We start from the raw sequence: 19,957 nt of genomic DNA, 5'->3' as shown, positions 1-19,957 counted from the left end.
TGATCTTCAACGTGTTCTCGGCCTTCCAAAAATGATTTGTGCCAGCGGAAAACTTGTGGTCTTGATAAGCAATGTTCCCCATAGGCCTGTTTCAACTTTTCAAAGGTCACACTCGCGGATTCCCCAAGTTTAACACAAAACTTGATTTCACAATGTCGCTCTAAATTCCGATGCTCCATTTTCATAACACACAACAAAAACACATCTTTACTGTTGGCGCTGTCAAAAATAATGTGTTGGCTGAACGGAGTTGAAACTCGTACTGAGCATGTGGAAGGGATGAACAAACCGGTCTAGCGCAGACCGGTAGACACAGCGTTGCCAGATCGCTCGCAGTGTTACCAATCTCATTACTTTTCTCACACACCTCGTATAGCTCTCTATTGGCAAAGTCCCTAGATATGATTTGGAATAATATATATCAAAATTATTTTTCGAATTTACTTGGTTCAGGGTACATTTTAGCAATAAATTTTACAAAAAAAGATGAGTAGATATAATTTTAAAGGGATTATTTTTTACTATTGAATTGCAAATGAAGTTTATCAATCTATTTTTTGTGATTATCTCGAATAGATTGTGTTTTAACTAAAACCTTTCAGGGGAAAGGTTTTAATATAACCTTTTAATATAACTATTAAAAGTTTCAGCAACTTCCATATTTTCTTTATTATTCTAAAAAAAATAAATATTAAATGATAATAAATATTAATATTAAATGTTTTAGCAAGAATTATAAACATCTTTTTGAATTTATTAATTATGAGTTTGTTAAGTGATCTTTTTAACCACAGGGATTGATATACGTCATGAAATTGTTAAAAACGTAATCCAGATTCCATTTGATCCAAAAATCAAAGTTGATACTAAAATTTAACGCAAAATATTTTATGATCGCGTCTGGAAAGTCAACATAATTATAAAAGACTTTACCGCTTATCTTATCACCAAAAAGCTGGTAAAGTATTAAACGACTTTCCCAGCTACTAATAATAGAAATTAACAGGGTTAGAGCAGAAACAAAAAACAGAATATATATTTTTTAAAGGTGGGGAATAAATTTTAAGAAGATTTTTTTACAAAAATATTCACGTGTAAAGGATAAGCTTAATAAATTTGCTTGAGTAAAGTTTTCTCTAAATCTAATAAAGGCTCTTAAATAAAGGTCCTCTTCAATAAAGACTAAAATAAAGAAAATAAATTTTCAAAAAAGCTTTTGCTGCAGTTTAGATCCGGGGTCTGTATTTTTTTTTTAAATTGTAAAAATTTCTTATAGCTCTATGTATGAAGTACAAACTTTCAAAAATGTTTGATAAATATTTTAACTGAAAAGTGATCGAAAAAAAACATATTTTTCAATTTGAAGAGGTGGAGATAGATTTTTGAAAAACATGTTTTTGCATTATTTTGATTCGTTGTAGGTAACAAATTCGCTTACATAAAGTTTTCTCTTAAATGGCTCTGAAAAAAATGGAAAAGGAATTAATATGATCAATGCCCCATATATTGGATTATTTGAAACAAATTGGAAAAAATCGTAAAATATTATCTGAACAGTATCAGAGATCTTTTCTTTGAAACTGTGTTAAGATTTCCAATATTTTTGGTGAAATAACCAAAAACCGACCTAAATTGTTTTCTCCTTTTTTTTGGAAAATCGAATGAAAACTCAGAACATAAGTTTTACTCGACCATAAAAAAATAACTTAGTTCTTTACTTTAAATCAAAGTAACAAACTCCTTAGCAAACATCATATTTAATATGATGTTTGCATCATAACGCAATATAATCAGCATATATTAATCTATTTAAATATAACTTTCACATCAAATTTCGAACATAAAGATCAGCAATATAGAGTGCGGAAACAGAAAGATTCTCGTTCAGAAATTTATAAGTTAAGTTATTTTTTCGATAGTTTTCAGTAAAACTATTGAGAGAATGTCAAATATTTTTAACAGCATATAAGGCACAAAATTAAGCCGTCCCTCATAGGAATCGGCATCCCATAGACGGTGTTGACAGAATTAGTAGAAAGACGACATATGTAAAACAAAAAAATGTAATTGTAAAATGTATCTTATCTCTGTTAATATATAGCCGATTTTAATTATATGTTTATTTTCAAATTACTTGTATGACATTATTACAGCCACAGTGTATGAAAAAAAACAGAAATTTTTCGCTTGTCATGTTATGAAGCTCCGTTACAAACACTGTAAATTTGTGTCTTATCAAGAAAGAGAGGTTACATTACCTCTGTGTATGAGAACCTGACGACGAATCGGAACGCTACCGTATTCCTATTTATTAAACACTGTAAGAAATGTATTGAAAATGGTACTTTAGCTCTAAATACCATTATAAAATCAGGGATATTAAATTATCATTGGCCTTGAATATCTAATTTTTTTTAGACGTAAAACAAAAAGCACTTCACTTAAATAAATACTTTATACTAAAGGGCATTTAGTATTTAAGCCAACCAAATATTCTTGAATCCCAAAAAATGAGATAATACGAATCAAAACAGAACAGAACGCATATGAATCAATCACATTCATATGAATACGAATGTGACTTGTTTCAATAATTAATAATAAATTGTGGGAATCAAATTTTCCCTCCCAAAAAAAATTATATTACATCATTTATTGTTAAAACTCTCAAAACGTATTGCAAATACGAAATGTATTAATGAACTAGATGTGAAAAATAACTTAATAACTAAATTATTTTGATTGAATATAGGTTAAATGATGGCCACGTAACTAGGCAGAGTTCCACCAAAAAACAACCTGCTCTTTATACTGTTACATCACCAGTAAACCATGGTGAAGGACCGCATTGGGATATTGAAAACCAAGCCCTTTACTTTGTAGATATATCTGGTTTCACAGTACATTGTGTTTATATTGTAAATAAGACCCATACATCTTTGACTTTAAGTAAGTAGTAAAGACATTATTATTTTTATTATTATTATTATTAAAGTAATTTTGTTTTTATATGTTCGTTATTAGAGCATTAGGTTACTTATTTTACAAATAAATGTTCTTATTTCTTCTGCATACTTTTCAGATATTAAAGTACAATATATATTTTTTTTTAATTTGAATATGTATAGTATGTCTTTAAGTATTCAGCTAATATTACCACACAGACAACAATGAAGAATGAATTATAATTATATACATAAGTAGACAGTACTGTACTGCACAAGCATTTTAGCTTTGTAAAATAATATTGCATTAAAAATGAGAAACGAAAACAATATTCAGTACATACTGAGCCGTTGATGCGTACGGAAGTGGTGCGGGCAAGCTCCTGGTTAATAGTAGTCATAGAGTGTATGGTATAAGTTAAATTAGGAATAATTATACTAAGTTTTTAAAGTCGGTTAATCATAATTCAAAGGATAAAGTTCAGTGTGAAATTTTTAAACATTATTTTCATTCAAAATGTGTTTTGCTTACTGATAAGGCCGCTAAAACTTTTAGGCTGGTGGTTGGGCTTGGTTTTGTCATGAGTGCAAATGTGATCGTAAGGTCAATTATAGCCCCAATGACTCCAAATTTGTATTGGAATCAGAAATGGTAGTTAGTGAGGGTGTAGAGTCAAAAATGATAGACTATGAAACAATTAATCAACTCCTTGATAAACTTGAAGGAAGTCTGATTAGGTCTCAAAGAAGAATGAAACAAGATTTGGGTGCTTCTCTTGAGTTGTGTCACAATAAGATGGATGACAATAATAAAGTTTTGAACAAACAGCAAATAATAATTGAGCAGCAAAATGCAATTACTGAAAGTCTGCGTGTTGAAAATTTAATCTAGAAGAGAAAAGTCACAGATCTGTAAGTGAAACTTGAAATCTGTGAACAGTATTCCAGGGTAAACACAATTTAGATATTTGGTGTTCCTGATAAACTGGTTGACAACATCTTACACAGTAATCAAGGGGGGAAAGGCTCTCGATATGAACATCAAGGAAGATATGCATGATGTATGCCACTGCCTCAATAAACAAAATAATTGACCTTTATCTGGTATTATCACTCAATTCGTTAACAGGTTCAACAAGAAGCTTGACGTGTTACAAAGAAGTTTGAAGAGAAATTTATCTTCTAGACATATTGAACTGGAGATGGGTAATCCAATATCTATTAATCAATCATTATCCTATGCTTGTAAAATTTTATTCAATAACTGCAGGATGGTTAAACAAGAAAAAAGTTAAAGATTTATTGGTGGATGGATGAGGAAACATTAAATTTATAAAAGATGAAAATGAGGGTTGTGGTAATATCTAGTGAAAGTGATTTGAGAAAAATGTACTGTTAATTTTTATTTTATTATGTGTATCAATAACATGTCAAGAAGTCACAAGCAAATTTGTTAAATTAGAGTTATGCACTAATAGTATAGTAGATGTCATAGTCGTTATCAATAATTTTAATCTTTCAATTTATTATCAGAACGTTCATGACTGTGAACTAAATTAAACTTATTTATTGCATCACTTTTTTCTATGAGTTATGATATAATCATTTTGACTGAGACCTGATTGAGTTGTAATTTTAATTATAGCAACTATTTGACTAAAGATATTGTGTACATCATTGTGATGAAAACCAAATGGTTATGGGTATGTCACCTGGGGTTGTGATTGCTTATCTTTCAAAATTCAAGGACTCATTAATTCTTTTACTGTTAACAATAAAGTTTAACATGTTACAAGTACGTTTGGAAATGAAAAAAAAAAAAACAATATTAACCTTACAGCTGTTTATTTTAATTCACCTGTTTTACTAAGTCATTATGATGAATTTATGTCTCCATTTAAATAAACACAATATTTTCAAATTATAGAACAATATTTATTAACTAAAACATAGTAAACAATTATACAAAAGTGAACACTGTAAAAATCTCTCGCCTTAATAACTCCAAACCTCGATCGCAGACTATATCCATCGATATATCAAACATTGGGATACAACAATCTCCCATGCTTATTGAAAAATATTGAAATTAAACACTGAATTATAATAGTATTGAATCATCATGGTTACACAATCGTGGAACTTAAGTAGGTATGGAAGTATAATTTTGATATTTTAGTTGAATGGATACTTTTGAACTAATTTGAATTTTTATACAAATTAATTGATTTAAATTGTTAATTGTTAGTACAAAAGTTATGAATAAAAAAACCAGTCAAGTTTAAAAACGATACGACATAGTCTTGCAGTCGTGTTGGTCATCTACATTCCCTTTCTGATAATCTCAAAATAGATTGTTGCTGCACTCCGGGTAGTTCTTGAGATTCTCAATGGCCTTAGGAGGCTCCGAGTGCAGCTCCTCTGGGACAACTCTTCTTGGGTTGACAAATGTGCTTAGTGACATAGCATATGTCACTGTTTTCTTTGATTTTGAATCGATAGAGATGAATAATAATTGATCAATGTGTCTCTTCAAGGAATATCTGTTGCCATCGAGCTTAACAATATAGTGAAGTTTTCCAAGCTTCTGGACTACAGTTCTAAGTTGCCACATTGGTTTGCCAGTGAAAGGGGCCTTGCTTGTATTCAATCTCCCACACTTAGTTGATGTGCTCTTAGAGTGATGTTGTAAGGCAATGGTGGTTTGAGAAGGTCTAATTTAATTTGTAACCTTCGTTTTAGGTATAATTCTGATGGAGGTTTACCAAGTGAGAGAAGTGTAGATCTATATAGCACCAAGATTTCTTGAATTTTTCTTTGAACTGGTAGTTTACCAATTCAAAAATTAAAGTCATTGCCTTTAATTTTTGCTTGAAAGTTTGTACATTGCGTTCAGCGAGCCCGTTGAAAGTGGGATGATTCGGTGCTATAAACATTTGATGTATGCCGTGATTGGAACTGAATTTTGTAAAGGTTTCATGTTTTAAGATTGTTGCATTGTCAAGCCATGAATTGAGAATATATCTTGAAGGTATTGAATGGTTGAATCTGTTGTTGCATTCTTGGAGCAACAGACTTCCAACCATCGGGACTTTGTATCAACAAAGAAAAAGAAGTGATGATCTTGAAACTGTCCAGCATAATCCATGTGAACCCTTTCAAAATTTTCTGAGGGTTCATCTCAATGATGGATAGGTGCTTTTGAAAGGTTATTCTTTATTTCTGCATAGTCTTGGCAAGTTCTGACAAGAATTTCTATGTCTTTATCTAGATCTTGCCAGTAAACATATTGTTTGGCCAATTGTTTCATCTTTACAATTCCCACATGAATGTGATGGAGTTCTGTGAGAACTATCTGATGTATTGAAGTTGGTACAACTAATTGTTGCTCTTTACAGATTATGCCATTTTGAAGGTAATCCTCAGAATGATAATTTTCACCATTCAAAAGGTTTGGTTTCAGTTTTGATAAGTGTTCATCACATGAAGTTTCTTCAGTGAGAGTTTTGTAATTTAATGTTTCATTGGAAATGTTATAGATTACTTTATTAGGAATTAGAGATACTTCTTCCAGATATTGTTCAGTTTGAGAAATATTTCTTGAATAGGAAATCGGTACAGAAAATCAGCATGGACATTTTCTTCTCCCCATTTATGTCGGATTTGATAGTCAAGCCAAGTTGCATAGTGTACAAGTCTTGCGGATGTCATAGCTGGGAATTTTGAATTTTCATCTAGAATGTGAGTCAGTAGATGGTTATCGGTATACAGTATAAACTTTTTGCCATATTTATAATAATACAATTTTTTTAGGGCAAACACGATTGCTAGTGCCTCCCTGTCCAGCTGGCTATAATTTAACTTGGTTTTGGTAGGTGAAAGCAATAGGCCTTTCTACTCTGTTTATTGTATGTGAAAATATTCCCGATATCCCTATCAGAGAAGCGTCGCAGTTCACAGTTAGTGGAAGGTCTGGATTGAATGTGGTTAGTACATGATCGCTTGCTATTTTGTTCAGTTGTATAAATGCCACTTCACATTTTGAGGAACAGTGGAATTTGTGATTTATCTGAAGAAGTAATCTCAATTGATAACTAAGTGCCGAGGTATTTGGTATAAACTTAGTTTAATAGGTAACAATTCCTAAGAATCCCTTGACATCCTCTTGACAGAAAATGTCAAGAGGTGCATTTATAATGGCTGTGACCTTACTCGGGTCTTTGGACATTTTTCCTTGATCAATTACATAGCCTTTATTCTCGTGTTTTTGTATGAACTATTATATTGTCAAAGTACGTTGTAACCCCTCTCTCCAAGACTTTATCCATGATGAGATGAAAGTCAAAGTCATTTGGTGCAATTTTGATTCCAAATGAGAGGAGATTGAAGGTGTAACTTCATTCATGAGTAATAATCATTTGAATTTTAACACTCTCCTCATTGACTGGTACGTGAAGATACACTTTAATTAGATCTAGAGAGCAGTAATAAGAAATCTTTGAGTGTTGTAAGAAGGTTGTTGATTCTTGGTATAAGGTAGTGTGCATCTTGTAGTTGGGGGTTCACCCGTACTTTGTAATCAGCACACAGATGTATGGTATCATCGTGCTTGGGGATCTTGATTAGTGGAGATGCCCATGCACTTTCTTGGGCTTTTGAGATAATTCTTTGGTTTTTGAATTCTTGTTCTACCTTTATTTTGAGAGCATGATGAACTTCCCTAGCTTTAAAAGCTATGAGTTACGCGTTTTTTTTAGTTTGAGAGAAATTGTAATGTTTTTTCATGTGCCAACTCGTTTTTCGAGCAGATCAGCGTATTTATTACAGATTTCATGTTCTATATTGGTTGGCAATACTGAATATATTGAATTAGAATTAAACTTTTTGGTGTCTATATCTTGTAGATGAATGTCCAGGAACCTTACCTTATCCAGGTAAGAACCATACCTTATCTAAGAACCATATTTTATGCAGGAATGGCCCAAGAGTGGAGAAAAATTGTCTGGAACTATGTAAAGTCTTTCAGTTGATTTTCTATCCTTATATTGAACTTCTACCTCAGCTACTCCTAGAGGTGTAAATATGCCAGTGGCGTATGAGCGAAAATCGTATGTTGGTATTCTGAAGTTCAGTATTCAGGTTTAGTTTGTCAAAATTTTATTTGTTTAACAATGTTTGTCCAGATCTAGCATCCACTTAAAACTGCTGGATTTTGTTGTTTATTTTTACTTGAATGAACTATTTTTCTGTATCCTGATCTAGACTGTTAATTTCATATACTGCGAATTGATCTTGGAGGATGGAATCTTTTTCTGTACCTACAACTTTCTTTTCGGACATGTCTTTTTAGGCACACTTTTTCAATATGACTCCTTACATTTTACAGTACTCATATTTTAATCTCGATGGGTCAACCCTACATTGGGGCAAAATATGATTATTCCTGGCACATTTTAAGTCGAGTCCTTCGATTCCTAAATATTTTAAATTAAGTCAAGGTCTTGGTGGAGGATTTTGGAGTTACTGATAATAATATTTTGAATTTGTTGTGCCTATAGGTTTTGAGGTAAAATTGCTTGTACTTCTACTACATGGTCTAGAAACTCTGTGTATATCGGTTGAGGAATTTTCTACTGGGATATCGAATTGTTGATTAGTCAAAAATGATGCTTCTAAGGTTTGAGCTTTTGAAACTGCTCTTGAAAAGTTTTTGAGTTATCCACAAAACAATTGATGATGTATGTCTTGGTTGGAAAGTTCTCTGATAAATTGTAAATGCAGAAAAAGATCTGCTACAGACTTCTTACATTCGCATTGGAATTCACGTATTGAAATAAATTTATGTAATTGGGTAATTCTGAGCAATTATTCCCATATTGCAGTATGTTATGTTAGAGATCAATATGAAGGAAAAACAACAACAAAAATTTGCCGGAACGTTAGTAGATAACGTGAATTAGCAGTTGAAGATAACAAAAAGGTCAATGTCCATGTTCGGGGAACGAGGTAACGAGAGACGCTGTAATCAGTCTGTGTAGTGATGGAGTCATGTTCTGATGTGAATCCTTTTCTAAGTGCTGGTTGTGAGTACGGTATAACTAGTTTCATTACTTTATCTGAAGACGAAGAGAAATTGGAAAAGTTTTTGGTCGAACACAATGTGTAGCCGCGTTCTAAAACTTATCCAGATTGTGGGCACTCTATGAGTTTGGACAAAAATAACGGTGGCTTTCGATGTTACAATCGGGTACGAAAAACCGACAGAAACAGAAAGAAGATGAAACTTACATGTGATAAATTTGTATTGCAAAATAAATTCACTTTTTTTCAAATCACAATCTAACTAAAGAAACTATTTCGCGCTTTGTGGATTATTGGTCTTAATTTTTACCTCCTAGACATAATCTTCTGCTAAATGAGTTAGACTTGTCCCACCACGCTTATTGGCTGGAGTTTAGTTTCCGTTCCAATTTGAGGCCACGAGAAAAATTTGCGTAGAATAAAGAAATACATTTTGTCAGATACAACAGTGATAAGTGACTACTGGCGGCCGTACAACTGTCTTCAGTTTGAAGGTTTTAATCATTTGACTGTTAATTACAATTTCGTTGACCCGGTTACAGGCGTGCACATGCAACACATTGAACGATTTCCCCTATCTATAAGTTAGGGGGAAAATACCTAAATCTGGAAATACGAAACACTACCTGACTGGATGTTTGGTGGAATTTATGTTTAAGTGGCAGTATTCGGATTACAAGGAACGCATACATTTTATGTTTCGCGCAACAGGTTATGTTTACCACGGCGAAATTCCATATGTTCCGCATAACACATCATCAGAAACAGTTCTGTTACCGATCTTGACGACTTTTAACGTAAGTAACCTATAGTTTTAATCTGTTGTATTGGGGTAATAATTGCTCATAATTACCACACTTGCAAAAACTGAGTAAATTGTTCGGCGTTCGTTTTGAGGATATGAAGTTTTGTTGATATTAATAAAATTATCTTTCGAAATATTTACACACTAAAAAAAAACTTAAAGAACATCACTACAACTATGAATTAAACAGTTTGAATATAAATGGGTTTTAAAAAAAATATAAGTAAATTTGTTGAGAATTTTAACACGTAAACAAACCAGCGGAACGCCAATACTTTTACTAACTTTTTTTTACACAAAAGTTTTTCATTTTCCCTCGTCGCCACTTGTTATGTCTCTATTTAAATAAACACATGCGTTTCAAATTGTAGAATAATATTTATTAATTAGAACATAATAAACAATTACAAAAGTGAACATTGAAATAGTCATCTTTTTCCTGTTTAGCCTCCGGTAACTACCATTCAGATAATACTTCAGAGGATGAATGAGAATGATATTTATGAGTGTAAATGAAAAGTAGTCTTGTACATGCTCAGTTCGACCATTTCTGAGATGTGTGGTTAATTGAAACCCAACCACCAAAGAACACCGATATCCACGATCTAGTATTCAAGTCCGCGTAAAAATAACTGGCTTTACTAGGACTTGAACGCTGGAACTCTCGACTTCCAAATCAGCTGATTTGGGAAGACGCGTTCACCACTAGACCAACCCTGTGGGTTTGAAATAGTCATCTTAGTAATTCCAATCCTCGATCGATAGACTACATCCATCGATATATCGAACGTTGAATACAACAGATATATTAGAAAATGATTTTGATTACCGAATGAACTTATATTGCGTTCAGAGATTTTAAACTGAATGAAGTACTAGTTCGTAACTATCGTGGATAACGGTGTTCTTTGGTGGTTGGGTAATAAATATCATACTTATATTATACTCATAAATATCATCCTTATTCATCCTCTGAAGAATTATCTAAACGGTAGTTACCGGAGGCTAAACAGGAAAAAAAGAAAGAAGTAGTTCGTAACTAAAGTTTTTGTACAGGTTCTAATAAAAGTAAACGATTCTGTAAACTTCTGTCATTTTTATATGAAAAATTATAATTCGATTAAGAATGTTTGTGAAAATACTTTAAATCTGATTCTTAGTGTCTATTTGAATATTAATCTTGAATTTGCCACATTGGTAATGGACGATATTTTTCATCCAGCTATCACTTCCCATGTGAAGTGTCCTTTACCTATAGGCATAAACCAATTATTCTTGAGTATTTTAATTTCAAGAAAAGTAATTTTTATGAGCTTTATTAGGTATTATTAGTATCAGATTGGCAATATTTATACAATTGCGGATGAGGCAGTTGATCCTTCCTATGATCTGATTTATTGAATGTTTGCTTTGATTATACTCACTGTAAAAAAAGTGACTAAGTTTTAATATCCCTGCTGGTTTAGTAGAAATATTATTCAAAAAATAAAATTAAAGAATAGATTAGGATGTAAGAAGAGAATATCAGTATATTATTTAAATATGTTTAATTAAGGAAGTAAGAGCTTGCGTTAACTATGAAATAAAGATAGCATACCAATCATTCAGAGGGAAATAGTAATCAGTGTTAAGCTATTTTGGAATTAGGTGAATAGTAAAAGAATGAAACTATGTCAATAAATAAACTATGTGCGTGATGATATTAAAATCTCTGACAATGATATGTATCAAGCATTCATTAATTTTTTCTTCAGCTTATCATTGTGACAACTCTGAGAAAGATGAAGTTGATGATGTCGATTCTTTGGATGGATGTTGTGATGTTGATGCTCTTGAGGTGAAGTATATTGTCTTGAGGTAGAAGTAAATATGGCTATCAAGCATCTTAACAAAAAGATTTTGTAAATCTGATAATATTCTATTTTATTTAATTAAAGGATGTTTAAGTATTCTTCATCATCCTTTACACTATATGTTTAATTTTTCATAGAAGCAAAGTAAATTTCTGACTGTTATATGTGGCAGAATTATTCCCATTTATAAATCAGGTGATGTTAATGATATCTTGAATTACAAACAATTATCTGTAACCAATTGTTCAGTAAAGATATTTGAATCTAACATTTATAGAAAAGTATTTGACCACATAAATTATTGTATTTCAGATTCTCAACATGCTTCCATCTTAACTACTCTACAATAACTAACCTTGTGACATTTATATCTGATATATTTTATCATTTTGATTGTGGATCTCATGTGGATGCAATTTACCTGGATTATAAAAAGGCATTTGACACTGTTGACCGCTCAATATTAAAAAAAGTGTATTATTTTGGGTTTTGCATTAATTTTATAAAACTTTGCAGTATTTACTTAAGATGTTGCAGTAATTTTGTATTATTGGGATGCTGTAAGTCAAATACGTTTTGTAATACTTAGGAAGTTCTCCAAAGAACCCTAGGCCCTCTTTTATTTTTATTATTAATCAATGACTTCGCTAGCTGCCTCAGATATTCAAGATGCTTTTGGATGATCTTAAGATTTATCACTTGATCCTTTCTAGTGATGATGGCATTTTGCTGCAGCAGGATCTTGATATGATTTTAGGTTGGAAACTTAAAAATGGCCTTATAATAAGTATCAAGAAATGATCTTCACCAAGAAATTAAATTATCAGATCTATGAGTACAAAGTTACTCTATAAATGATATAAATTTAGTAAGAGTATTTGTGATGAAAGACCTTGGAATATTACTGGACTCTACATTGATTTATTTACAACAGATTGACTCCATAATCAATAGTGCCAATAAATTATTCAGTTTTGTAATTAGGAGTATAAAACAATTTATGGAATTATCCGAATAATAAAATTATTATTTTATGCTTTTGTATGGAGCAGACTGGAATATACATTTATCTGGAATCCATTCCCACAGATGTAAGTGGATTCAATTGAGATTGTGCGGAATAAATTTCTAAGATTCTTATATTACAAGGAATTCAAAAACTTTTTTCTTTGGGATATCACACTCAGAAACAGAAAAATATTTAACATCGAATCCTTAAAAGTAAGGCAGGAAATTGCCTCACTAGTACTTTTCTATAAATTTATGGATCGTTTGGTAGAGCTTCCAAATTTATAAACAGAAAGGGAGAAAAAACCTTCATAAGATTTTGATTGTTTTGTGTTTATGATTGAAAAAATAATATTACAAACATTTTTCAAAATGTTTAAAAACTTACTTTATGCATTTTAATCATACTTTAATCAAATTATTATCATACATTACATGAGTTTAATTAGGTTAATTTATATTTGAAAAGATAACATCATATATTGAAATTTCTAATATACTTGTTTATAAACTATCAAACAAATTTTAATCAAACATTTACTATACAAAGTAACAAAATAGTGAAGTTTTCATTTCATTTATCACAATTTTTGACACGCGTTTTTATGAGTTTTTATAAAGATTTCTCATTCTATCCATCTCTGATAATTTGCTCCCATATGGGAGGATGTTTGCAAATGTAATGGTGGAATATTGTATTGTCACCTGACCTTAGTAACTGTGCAAAATCTCATCAATCGGCAATGTCAGGAAGTATGTTAAGTTAAGGATACAAGATTTGATGACAAACATGGAAAAAAAAAACATTGTGAGTTAAAGAAAAGCAAGTAAAAATAAGAAATAGGTTTTAATTAAACAGCTATGAATTCAGTAAGCAGATTAAATATTTAAAATACATGTTGAAATATTAGAGTGGAGGAAGGAAACAAAGGAATGGATGCTGTAAAATGAAGCTCACCAATATTAGGCATAATTTACAAAATTAAAAAATTAATTATATGATACACAAAAGTTGAGATGGAATTTACTTCTGGGGGGGGGGGGGATTAATCATCAGTCATTTGGGTGAGAATTATCACAACATGATGAACACAGTGAGAAGTTATTATCAAATCTTCCTTCTCAAAATTGTTTTGGTTATAGATTATAGACAATAAGGAACTCATATAATAAAGAAACCCCTTTCATAAAAAGGAACATCTACTGAAAAATTTGAAACTCCTAATTTCAACCATTCAAAGAAAGAAATGAAGTCAGAAAGAAAAGAATTTCTTTCCAAGAAATAAGTTAAAAATCTAATGTTAATAAAATGTTTTTAAAAAAAATTAATTATTCCATTTACATTAAAAACAACAGAAACAGTGAGCTGTGTTATTTGTAATATCCACTAGTGAATAGTGGATATTTGTGCAATATCACTGTCACCACAAGACAATAGTACTAGCACTGTCACGTTTGTAAGTCAGAACTTTTATTAAGTTGCAAGATCTGTACATATTTATTTTTTCATGTTTGCATACAACCATCACAGACATTTAAAACCATATATTTAAATACATATCATAAAAACATAAAAATGTGTATGTAAACCATAAATAAAGCAAAAGTAATACATTGTATATGTTTATATACAAATTTCAATTTTCTTCTTCAAATTCTTGAACAGAGCAACAACGGTAAGTTATTATCCATTCTTTGAATTTATCTTTCCCTATCTAGTGCTATTCGTTTCGTTTAAGTATACCCTCTACATCCTACATCCCCAACAATTTGTTTTACATACTCCAAACGTGGCCTGCCTACACAATTTTTCCCTTCTACCTGTCCTTCCAATATTAAAGCGACTATTCCAGGATGCCTTAGTATGTGGTCTATAAGTCTGTCTCTTCTTTTAACTATATTTTTCCAAATGCTTCTTTCTTCATCTATTTGCCGCAATACCTCTTCATTTGTCACTTTATCCACCCATCTGATTTTTAACATTCTCCTATAGCACCACATTTCAAAGGCTTCTAATCTTTTCTTCTCAGGTACTCCGATCGTCCAAGTTTCACTTCCATATAAAGCGACATTCCAAACATATACTTTCAAAAATCTTTTCCTGACATCTAAATTAATTTTTGATGTAAACAAATTATATTTCTGACTGAAGGCTCGTTTCACCTGTACTATTCAGCATTTTATATCGCTCCTGCTTCGTCCATCTTTAGTAATTCTACTTCCCAAATAACAAAATTCTTCTTCCTCCATAATCTTTTCTCCTCCTATTTTCACATTCAGTGGTCAATCTTTGTTATTTCTACTACATTTCATTACTTTTGTTTTGTTTTTGTTTATTTTCATGCGGTAGTTCTTGCGTAGGACTTCATCCATGCTATTCATTGTTTCTTCTAAATCCTTTTTACTCTCGGCTAGAATTACTATATCATCAGCAAATTGTATCATCTTTATCTTTTCACCTTGTACTGTTACCCCAAATCTAAATTGTTCTTTAACATCATTAACTGCTAGTTCCATGTAAAGATTAAAAAGTAACGGGGATAGGGAACATCCTTGTCAGATTCCCTTTCTTACTATGGCTTCTTTTACTTCTGTTCTTCAATTATTACTGTTATTATCTTTGATACTTTATCTGTTTTGCAAAAACAGATAAAGTATCAATATCAAATACTTAATAATCTGTTGTATGATTCTCTTATAAGGAGACATTTAAAATAAATTTCACGTTTTAATACAAAATTTATTTTATAATATTAGAAGAAAAGTAATAAAATGTAAAATCAGTACTGCCTTATGTGCTTGTCAGTAGGGATACAAATTGACAATTTTGTGTCTGTTTTTAGGCATAGAAATCATTTCAGTTTGTATTTTTTGAAATGAGACCAGATTTTAATTATTTCTCTACTACTATAGATTGTCTCTTGATGCATGGCAGTATTCAAATTCTATACATCCTACTCCCCTTGTAGATATGAACCTCATGTGAACTACATGAAATATTATAAACGATACTTGTTCTCCAACAGCCACAATTAAATTTATTACTCTTTGATGACTACTGCCAATGAATGATCTGTGGTCGCAACACCTTTTACATAAACTATGAAAAAGATTGATGAAATGTGCCTTATTTCAGCCGTTTGTCTAGCAATTTGAACAAATGAGACATAATTTTTTTCACATAAAAAAGATGCTTAATTTTTTTCTTATAAAACATACTTTGATGAAACTAATATTTGTGAAACTACTAATGATAAAAAATATTAAGGCCACAATTTTTTAACTTCCAAAGGTAAAATTTTCAAACTTATTTATTTTGTAGATGTTTTTTTGATATATAAAAACATATGTACAGCAAATTTCATTAAAATATATCAATCTGTTCTTAATTTATATTTTTATAAAAAATGGCAGATAGACAGAAAAAGAAGAAAGATTTGAACTTTTTTTATTTATTTTGATGTCCTGAATCAGTTCCTTAAGTTTGACCAACACCTTCTTGATACTGTATAGCTATTGCTGGGTGGGAAAAAATAAGGGGACCGCCAGTCCAATGGGATAGAAGGCTTGTACAATGGCCAAATCTGGAATACACATAGCCAAATTCAACTTTCTTTGTCAATGAGTTTTCGAGATGTGGGGCAAAAACTGTTCAGAAAAATGTTAAATATCCCATCATATCCTTAAATCTGATTGAATTATTTAAAAAAAAAATTTTATCTTTTTGAATTTTAAATACCGTATTTATTCGATTACCCCCCGGACTTTTTTTCTTGTAATTGGAGAGAAATAATAAGGGTGCGGGGCTTACTTGAAACATAGCCTTTAGCCAGGATAATTTATGTAAAGTAAACGTTTTCTTAGAAGTATCTAAATTCAATCACATAAATATAGTTACATTAGGCTTTCGTTTATCAATACCGGATGCCGCTTATACAGAATACATCCTTAATTATTAACATCCTGTTCATATTATCGGTAGGAACGAAGTTACGGTATTTTTATAAAACTGATTGATTCTGTATAGGCTGCAATCCGGTTCTAATGACACTACAGTTACAGTATCAGTCCATCGTCGACTTGTCTATTCACCATAGTCGTTGTACTGTTTGTATGTGGACAGTTATGTGTATTTTATCTGTTTAGTTTATCTTGTAAAGTTTAATACGGTGATTTATTTTAATTACGGCATTAAAATAAGTACAAAAGGACAGCGTCTACGATCTTTTACAGTAAATGAAAAACTGCGCGTTATAGAGAAGAGGCTGAAAAAATTAGAAAGCAAGCCGGGGATGGTTAACACGATTTTTTGCACGAAATGATTTGTCAATAAGACGAAAGACGACTATTTTTCACGACTTCCAGACGCTTATGAACAAAAAATATTACATTTTCACAAATACATAATAAATCTTAGAAAAGATAAAGGCTATTTGCCTTCTCAAATAGAAAACGTTGATCAAACCCCCGTATATTTTGAAATGCCATTTGACAAAACCGTAAACAAAAAAGGTGAAAAAAGTGTTACGATTCGCACTGGTGGTAATGAAAAACAAAGGTATATTATTATACTTTGCATTACTTCTGATGGATCAAAATTACCTCCGTACATTGTTTAAAAGAAAAACTCTTCCTACCGTACAGGTAAATGGAGTTATTATCCGTAGGAATCAGGTTGGATGGACGAAACCTTAATTTTAGATTGGGTCAGGTGTGTATGGCAAAAGCGATCAGGAGATTTACTTAATAAAAAAAATACCGGTATGCTAGTAATGGATAGTTATCGGGGGGCATACGACTGAAAAAGTGAAAGACTTTTTAAAAAACGGTATGACAGACCAAGTAATAATTCCAGGCGGATTGACATCTCTATTATAACCACTAGATGTCTGCATTAATAAACCGTTCAAATCTGCATTAAAACAACTGTACAGTAAATGGATGGCTGATAAAAATTTCTTTCTCACGCCTACAGGAAGAATCAAACGCCCAGATTTGTATTTGGATAAAAGACGCTTGTGAAGGTATTTCCACGGAATTAGTAAGGAAACGTTTTAAGAAATGCGGAATATATGATGAATTTGATGGTAGTGAAGCGATCACCTTTGGCAGAGCGACGTGGAGACTACCGGTAACTCTTCTACAGACATTGACAGTAATTAATTAAAAATAAAATCCCATATTAAAAGGTGTATTGAAATGATCCTTTTCAACATGATACTTTCTATTCGTTTTACTGGCCTACTGATTCTGAACTAAACTGGTACTTAACGGTAATTAATTATTAATGTAATATTAATATTGTAATTTAAATGAACGAATTAAATGCTTTACTTTCTGAATGTTTTCGTATTATTTTATCATATCTGTTGCACTTTAAAATACCGGTATATACTCGATTTTTTTTTTAGATTTTTGGTCCGGAAAATCGAGGTGCGGGGCTTATTCGAATAAATACGGTAACTTAAAACATACTATCATTATATTAAATCTCAATTTTCTACAACAGCACAAAAAATAAAAAAATTGAAAACTCTCTCCCTTACCTTTTTTAATTTAACCCAAAATTTAACGCCATCAACGCCCCTTTTATAGTAAAGTTTTAAGCCTTTTTCAAAGAATTTATGTTGAGCCAGTCTGGAGTTATTAATCAAAATATGGATCAACACACATGTGTAAGTGGATACAGCTTCCAGAAATTTCTGTGCTTTTGTAAAAGTTTTTGGACTCAGATATTTGTGAAAAGTTAAGTCATAAAAACCTAGACATTAAAATTTTGATCTGATCACTACATTTTTCTTTTATACTTTAACAAAAAATAGAAATATTTTATATAGTTATATTAAAAATAAGTTATTAATTTGATTATAAAAATTTTCCTGCACTCTAGTTTTTATCAAAAAATAGAAAGGCAATTTATTAGGAGTACATATGTCTACAGCGGTGATAAGGTAATTAACCAATGCTTGGATTAGAACTTTTATGAAAAGGCTCTTGTAGAAAACAAATAGACATATTTATATACTGTACATTTCAATTACAGATTTCTTAAGTTTAATATGAGTTTAAATTTTCATGTCAAGATACATAAAAACAATTTAGATTTGATGAAAATTAACTTATATATATATATATATATATATATATATATATATATATATATATATATAGAGAGAGAGAGAGAGAATCAAAAGTATGGAAACCCCTCAACAACTTTAAAACTGTTTCAGATAGAATACTGTAACTTTCAGGATAAGGTATTGGTTAACTACTTTACCTTTTGATGAGAAAAAGAATTTCAATCCTTTCTTGGGAGGTGGCCCAGGGGTTATAACTCAAATATTTTAAATCATTACATCCTTTGTGTGATACTTCATTTTAAAGCTCTTTTTAAGACAACGAAAATGGTATAAGTAAAAAGTTGGTACGACGTCTCTAACAAAATGGCGGCAGGATAAAATTGATTATTGTTTTTTGTTGTCCACCGACAATACCTGCTCATACATTACTTTGACTGAATACTATGTATGTGCCTCAAGATACCAGTTAAAATCAATCCAGTAATGATATATCCCCCCTACATCCTACATCCCTAACAATTTGTTTTACATATTCAAAAATTGCCTGCCTGCACAATTTTTCCATCTGTCTGTCCCTCCAATATCAAAGTGATTATTCCAGGATGCCTTAATATGTGTTTGTCTTGTAAGTCTGTCTCTTCCTTTAATTATACTTTTTCCAAATGCTTCTTTCTTCATCAATCTGCCACAACACCTCTTCATTTATCACTTTATCCACCCATATGATTTTTAATATTCTCCTATAGCACTACATTTCAAAAGCTTCTAATCTTTTCTTCTCAGATAGTCCAATTGTAAATCTGATGTAGGTAACACAATAAATGTATAAAACCACAATTAAGAAATAGCAAGATATGTAACTAGCAATAGTACATTTTTTGTTGTATTCCAAAAAGTATTGAATTATTAAAAGAGTGAAAATCAATAAAAACAGATTCAATGAACTCTTCTATTCTCTTACACCATCATTTCGAACAATACGTTACAATGGGATGAAATGCGATGTTTGCAGCTTAAGACTTTGAAACAAATGTTGACCTGTAACTTGTCGCTAGTTAAAACAGCCCAATAATAGAGTAAGTATAACTCGTGGATGTGACACATTCCATCCTTATTGATAACATTTTGATGCAATGTTTGTTTATTAAACAGAACTAAGAATAATAAAACTATTCTACTGAAAAA

General features: G+C 31.1%; 1 protein-coding gene across 2 annotated transcripts in view; it reads left to right on the top strand.

Moving 5' to 3' along the window:
- Positions 1-19,957, top strand: part of LOC142320784 (regucalcin-like) — a 96,249-nt gene that overhangs the window by 63,504 nt on the left and 12,788 nt on the right. For both annotated transcript variants that reach the window (XM_075358767.1, XM_075358771.1), the window contains one exon: positions 2,753-2,949. In XM_075358767.1, coding sequence (XP_075214882.1) covers positions 2,753-2,949 — 197 coding nt within the window. The remainder of the gene's footprint in view (positions 1-2,752; positions 2,950-19,957) is intronic.

Source organism: Lycorma delicatula, chromosome 1 (assembly GCF_047948215.1).
Source record: "Lycorma delicatula isolate Av1 chromosome 1, ASM4794821v1, whole genome shotgun sequence".
Taxonomy (NCBI): Eukaryota; Metazoa; Arthropoda; class Insecta; order Hemiptera; family Fulgoridae; genus Lycorma; species Lycorma delicatula.
This window is presented reverse-complemented; position numbering and strand designations above follow the sequence as displayed.